This window comes from Camelus ferus, chromosome 6 (assembly GCF_009834535.1).
Source record: "Camelus ferus isolate YT-003-E chromosome 6, BCGSAC_Cfer_1.0, whole genome shotgun sequence".
In the NCBI taxonomy this organism is placed as follows: Eukaryota; Metazoa; Chordata; class Mammalia; order Artiodactyla; family Camelidae; genus Camelus; species Camelus ferus.
The window spans coordinates 11735315-11742756 of record NC_045701.1 but is presented as its reverse complement, the minus strand read 5'-3'; the positions used below and the strand labels follow the sequence as shown (position 1 = coordinate 11742756).

Sequence of the window (7442 nt, the reverse complement as noted above, 5' to 3'; positions counted from 1 at the left end):
ATTGACTGTATGAAAATTGGAGTATGTAATAGATTTTAATTTAAAATGTTATCTTTCAATTTAATTTATCCTAAATTACCTTACAATAAAGTACTTTTACAAATACAGCTGACCCTTGAACAATATGGGTTTGAACTGCGTGGGTCTACTTATACATGGATATTTTTCAATAGTAAATATTTCAGTACAACAGGGTCTGTGGCTGGCTGAATTCAGAGATGCCAAACTGCAGATGCTGAGGGCCGACTATAGGTTATATGCAGATTAACCCTCATGTTGTTTAAGGGTCAACTGTAGTAACATTCTAAGAAACTTATCAAATGAGAAAAATGCTATCCAATCTATAAATGTTAAAAACTATTATAGTAACATGGTGCTATGTAAACCGACCTGGGTCCATATGGAGGGGAAAAGGTGTGACCAAAGAAGTGTCTATATATATATCCATCCAACTTCTCAAACACTCCAACATTATCTACTTGATATTCCTTCATGTCTTTAAGATAATCTTTAACATCATTAACAAAGTCAGTGAAGAGCTTCTGATCATGTATAAAGACACCATTTAGGAAAAACTTATTGATGAAGTGATCAAGTTCTTTCCAATGATGAAAACCATCCAGTCTTTCTAATAAATACCTTTCAATTAACGGTCTAAATTCATCTATCCTTACAGGAGTCAACACTTTAACATTAAAAAGGTTAATGGATTCTTGCTGCGCACATTCAAACACACCAGAACAAGCCTTTCTGAAAGAATTATGATTTTCACCACAGTCATGTTCAGTACTGCATTTCTGTGAATTTTTTTTTTTCCCAAATTCTTCAGAGTGAGGCTTTTCTTTCCTTCCCTCTCTTTGCATAGTAGGGCCTCCACTATTCTGGCTGTGTGTACGTGCCTTATACTGTGGATGTAAATACTCACTAAAAATGGTTTTTGGTTTTTTAGCTGCTGCTTCTTTTGTAGTACCAAATCTTTTATTGCCTTTTTCATCAAAGATATTCTTGGTGGTATCTTTGAAATGCCTGAAAGTGGATTTAACTGAATCTGAGAATTTTTTCAGATTTTCTTTCACAGCTTCTTTAGCCTGTTTAATTTTTTCTTTATGATGCCTCACAAACTCCTTGGTAGAATTCTTCATGGCATCAAACGTTTCCTTAACGGAACCCAAAAATGTTTCCTTTGACTTATTTTTAGCTCTGTGGTTTCCTCTGTTCCCTTTCTTTTTTCCATCAGTTTCTTGTTTTCCATTTTGATCTTTTGCTTCAACATACAGTCTTTCCCACAAGTCAGAACGCTGCTGTTCAAAGTTTAGCTTGTGCTCCAGCTCAGTGAGTCTTTCCCGTAACATTTCTATTTCCTTTTTTTCATTCGCTATACTGGGAGAGTCTGGGTTGTCATATGCCTGACTAGAGCTTAGCTGCTGGAGTTCCACCTTTAAAGCCATGGTTACCAGTCGTTCTCTTTCCAGTTCCCTTCTTAACGTCTTTGCTTCTGCCAAGAGAGTCTCCCTTTGATTAAGGAAGCTGTGTGTTTTCAGCTTTTCTTCTTTCAAATGCTGCTTAAGTTTCTGATTCTCTGTAACTAATTCAGCACTTGTCCCCTTATCTTCCAATATCCTAATCTGTTCTCTTAGTTTCCTTAACTCTTCCTGTAATGAAGATAAAGCTTTTTCTTCCTTCTCCAGAGATATTCTTAGATACTGATTTTCTGAATCAAGGTTCTTTTTCTGAGTCTCAAAGGACATCTTCTCTGTTTCAGTAAGCGTCCAACACCTTGCAAGGTTTTCCTTCAATGACTAAATTTTTTTTGAAAGATAAGAAAGAAAAATGTCAAGTGAATTTAAATCTTTAGGATATAACAAATATCCCATAAATTTTTAGTGCCTACTAATGCAGAGACTATCCTTTTTGTAGCATTTTCAATATATAAAAATTAGAAAATACAAGGTTCATATACAAGAAAATGTACAGCAAGGAGCTACATCAAAATAAAAGCACAGCATGCTGGAAGAACTTAAAAGACAGTCTTCTGTCTTTTGACTACAGACAGCCAACCTCTCCACAGAAGGCTCCTAGAGAGAATTTAGGAAAGACTAAAGGTTCTCTGATTCTTCAGTGAGGGAGATTATCTTTTATAAAAAGTAAAATTACAGCTAGAGATGGCTTCAGGCTTCAGAAAATTCTGTTTATATTCATTGCACTCTTTGAAGTGAAAAAAAATGCCAATAATCTTAGTCCTATTTGAAAGATTTTGGCTCCATGCAAATTAATATCTCTAAATTCAGGTAAGTCATACATGTTCTCCCATACTTTAGAGGGGATCAGATTGAATCTCAGTAACATTTACAACTAGTTTCTTCAATTCAAATAATTCTCTGAAGAGTCTGTGACCAGATTAGCAATGTAACTCAAGTCAGCACCTTGCTGAGAGATTATGACCAATGAGGTTTACAGAATTTTGCTGCAGTTCAAGGTAGCCTCAAAGGATCTGATTTTTCTTTCAACATATATATCAGTAACAAACTTTAACCAAAACAGCAAAAAATTAAACAATATACTTAAACAGATTAATTGTTATAGCAGTATCCAGGCAGTCAGTTAAAATATCTGATGTACAAATCAGCAAAATGGTACTTCAATTTTGCTTAATTTACTACAGATATAAAATTATGGCTATCCCCTTTGAATCAGACCAGGGAAGTATCTGATTTACAAAGACCAAAAAAAAAAAAAAAAAAAAGAAGTCCTTTAAGAGAGTAACATTATTTTCCACTTGAAAAATAACTATCTGAAATGGATGTTTCACTGTCTGGCTCATTAATCTTCAAAGAACAAATTAAAACTTAAAATGTCATTATTTTTATTTCATCTGCTCTCCCTGTGTGAGAGAAAACAAGTTTCATTTACCCAACAGAAGTGGGCTAAGGAAAATATTATGCTTACTGAAATAAGTCAGACGGAGAACGACAAATACTGTGTTATCACTTATACGTGGAATCTAAAAAATAATACAAACAAATGTACACAACAAAACAGAAAAAGATTCACGACTTAGAATACAAACTAGGTTAGCAGTGGCAACAGGGGAGGGGAGAAGCACATTACGGGTATGGGACTAATAGATTATATACAGATGAGCAATAAGAATCTATTATACAGCACAGGTAATTATAGCCATCATCCTGTAATAACTTGATGGAGTATAATCTGTAAAAATACTGAATCACTATGCTGTACACCTGACACTCATATAATATTGTAAATCAATTATACTTCAATAAAACTTTTTTAAAAAGTGAATTACGGAGTAGAACAGACTGATATATTATCTTTAAATGCACAAGCACAGGGAGACACAGGATGACTGGAGGATCATCAACATTCCACATTCCACATCTAGTAAACTCCAAAATCTTGAATTAAGTGACTGAGCAGATCCTGGACAGGTCTTCCATGGCAATCTTCAAAATCCAAACCACATTTAACAGCTGGAGACAAGAGATCTGCAAGAACTGACTGAGTAAAGGTCTATACAAGGCGAGTCTCCTAAGAGCCAATAACATTCTACGGAACCAGAAACCATGGTGGTAAAGAAAATGTGTATTCTTTTTATAACATCCTCTGATCAAGGTAGGGAAAACTAACTATTTACAATTACCTTCAGTAGTCCCTCCCTGAAAGATACAATTCAGATGTTAGGTAGGATTCTGTCTTTCAAAGAAATTCAATCATAACCCTACAAGGAATATACATATAATTTAAGCGTGATGGAAATTTGGGGAAATGGCAGGAAAAAGGAACAGTTTACTCTTCTACCCTGAGTTTATCTATGTAATCCCTGCATCCTTCCTAGGCAGAACTAGACAGACAGGAGACCAGCTATTTCGCTAGTCCTCATAAACCCAGAAAGATGTTAGGTCACTGGATAGAACAGACAGCACAGTCCTGTTGGAACTAGGTGTATTTCAGGTATGAACGTGTAATCTGCTTTCTCTTCCTTCACAACAAACAAGAAACCAGAGAAAACGAACTGGCTGATTATTTCCCATCAGTCAAGGCTGGCTGCCAGAGAGGCTACAAACTCTCCTCTTTCTCTCTCACTGAATGAAAATACTGTGTTCAGCTCTATAAATATAAATAATAATAATGTTTATATATGTATATAATCTATTAAAAATACATTAATTACAATATAATGATCAGGAATAACATCTTTGCGGTCAGATAAACAGAATTAAATCCAGCTCTGACAGTTGCTAGCTTTGGGAAAGTTACTTAACTTTCTTGAAACTCTTTCTCATCTATAAAATGAATTTAATACTTGCTTAATTCGCAGGGATGTGGCTATAAATAAGAGAAATACTGTCTGCGAGGTACTTACAACAGTAACTAGGACACAGTAAGTGTCAACAATTACCAATATTATTACTGGTTTACTAATTTGCACTGTACTTGTATCTGAACAGCACAATTACTGGCTAACGTAATTTATAAAATTTATTTGTGGTACATACCTTATGATCTGTGAAAGACTCTTGTTCCTGCTGACACTGGGAAAGAAAATCCTTCATGTCATTCAATTCCTCTTCATGTATCTTTCTGACTAACTGCTGACGCTTCTGAATCTGAATTGTGCCTAAAAATGAAAAATTTTATTAGGGATATATGACTGCCATGATTACCAACATTTTTAAACAGATAATAAGCCATTTAATTTGCATATAACTACTCAGTCCAGATAGGATCATTTTTTTCAAAGCATCAGCATTTCACAGTTCTATAAAAATTCTGATTATATAAACAAAGAATGAGTAAGTAAAATCTTATGATGTCATTCATCAAATGGTGGTGGGTGGATGTTAATCTATAAATCAGGCCAAGTGGGTTAATACATTTTAAATTTTTATTTAGCATACACCATGAATATTTAAGCAGTTCACTATCCTTTTGATTATAACAAGCCAGACCACATTACCCTACCAAACAGAACAATTTACATAATGTTTTTGTCTTACTATACTGAAGGTACTAGAGTTTGTTTTTAAGGCTCTGAGGTACATTAACTGTTTCACTTCCTACTTCAAAAGAGAGAGAAACCATGGAGTCTATTCACAGGTGACAGTCACTAAGGAAAAGTGAAAATGTCCATTTTTTCTCACTATATGATATAGCACAAGCCCAAAAAGAATAGCAAGGAAAATAATTGCCTAACTGTGATTACCCACCATGCTCAAAGCCAGATCTTTTAAGAACTCTGCCTTAGTTAGGTCTGTACTGGAGTATCACCATCCCTATCCCAGTGATAAAGGAATCATAAATTAACCAGGATGCTCTGTATTTTTACCCTAAAAATCAAAATGTTAATTTGCCAGGACATGCTGTTCACATGCTGCTACATGCTTCATGCATCAGGAAAAAACAGTGCTAAATCAAAAAGAAGGCAAAATGCATTTGGCAACCTTAATATTACATCTAATGAGTGGCATACCACTATACAAAGACATCACAGAATTTTGTCATGAAAGGATATAATTACAGTTTATGATTTCTGAAAAATTAACTTATTTCCTCAGTACATTTTGGAAACCACTAAAAAGAAGCTCTAACTTTCTTTTCATACCACTAACAGAATGAATTCCTTTGCTCACTAGAAAATAACTTAAAAACTATGTGTAGAGATCTGAGTTTGCAGGACTATTACACAGCGTCTCTGATGACTGTCAATGTGGCCTTCTTTTTCAATCAATCTCACTAACTACTGTTTGTTTTTTCCTACATCTTCAGTTGCCTAACTATACAGTCTTACAACCCAAGATGCAAGGCCTTCCAGTTATGTCCACAAATCTGCCTACCTTAATCACATTAAGCCACTGTCAGTATTTGCTATCACTGCTGTAAGACTTTCTCTACATATAGTCCCCATCTTATCAGAGCTTCCAGCCAATACATCCAGCTAGCTGTCTGCTTGGTACAATTTTAGGGGTGTCTCTCTCAAACAAACAAAAAAAACAAACAAAAACTCCTGAACTTCAACACCTGTCCTAATTTATTCTAGAATAAAGTTAGGTAAAATAAATCCAACTGTGATCACCATCTATTAACTTTATCATCTAGCAAAATTCACCCCTTCCTGCTCCCCCAACTCCAAAAATACAGCAGCTAACACCCTTCTTGGAATTTAAAAAGTAAATCACCAATACCTCAAGTATCCAGGCTCAAAGTTCTGTTTTCCACTATTACTTCGGTGTCTCTGATTTCACCAACCTTCTCTCCATCCCCACCATCACTGGAACTGTCAGGGCCCTGATCACCGAGAACCTGAATTACAAAACCTCTTCATTGACTGTTCTAATTTATCCCATACTATTTACCTTCGTGCAATTTCCCTCTAAAATTACTGCTGTCAGGTCACTCTATATAAATCAAATTCAACTACCCAGACTGAATGATGTTTTAAAGATAACAGCACCCCACATATTCCAATCTTATACTCCATTATTTTTAAGTATGTCTTCTGCTATAGGCCTGCCAGCCTTTTCACTGCTCCCAAACCCAGCAAATTTACTTTCAGGTTATCGGGTTCTCCACTGTCAGAATTTTCCACTTTCCTTACACATAGCATAAAAGCAGACCCAACTCAAATCTTACCACCTCCAGGGTGACTCAGTAAGGCTCCTAGTTTGAGCTCTGATTCTTGTCTCTGCTTCATAACTTAGCACCTAGTTATTCTATTATATTGTCCGAAGAGCAGGGCAGCTTATCAATACTTAAAGCAACTCTAAGAGGAAATCAGATCAATCGAGCTTCACTGCCAATTTAGAATATACTGTCTACAGGCTAAGAAAGAGTAAGACAGTTGCTTCATATCTCGGTTTTTTGTTGATTTTTTTTTTAACTTTTGTAAGCACTTTCAGGGCTTAAGCAGTACCAAATACCTATAGTGCATTCTTTTGACTATCCTGAGTCCTGCTAGTTCTCTCTTCCTTCCCAGACAGATCTGACACACCTCATTTACATGAAGCCAAGGTTGGTGAGTGTTCTGAGTGATTCACTTGGTAATGTGTTTTTCTTAAATGATTATAAAGCAATGACTGATTATGGAGTGAAATGACTGACTTCATGGTGCATGGGAAATTCAAGCTGGCTCTAAAATCAACTCAAAAGCTCTTAAAGTATTGAGATTAGTGCCACAATTAAAAAAAAAAATGTGATGTCCTTTAAAAGTGACCTTGAAAAGCTAACAATCATTCAGATTAAGTTTTGTATGTTCACTGAGCCAATCTCATCATTATATAGACCTACTATTTTGAAGGCTGCTCCTATTCTAAAAAGCTAATTTGAAATACTACAGGAAAATATTTTGTTAAATATAATTAATAAAGTAAATTTTACAAGTGACCAAAATTCTAAACAACAGGGCAATAATTTCTCAATTTTGA

At 35.1% G+C, this 7442-nt stretch overlaps 1 protein-coding gene across 5 annotated transcripts in view; it reads right to left on the bottom strand.

The window, feature by feature from the left end:
• The window catches only part of CCPG1 (cell cycle progression 1), a 39587-nt gene that overhangs the window by 2744 nt on the left and 29401 nt on the right, over positions 1-7442 (bottom strand). For all 5 annotated transcript variants that reach the window (XM_032481133.1, XM_032481131.1, XM_032481132.1 and 2 more), the window contains 2 exons: positions 4518-4639; positions 391-1799 (listed from right to left, as the gene is read on the bottom strand). In XM_032481133.1, coding sequence (XP_032337024.1) covers positions 391-1799; positions 4518-4639 — 1531 coding nt within the window. The remainder of the gene's footprint in view (positions 1-390; positions 1800-4517; positions 4640-7442) is intronic.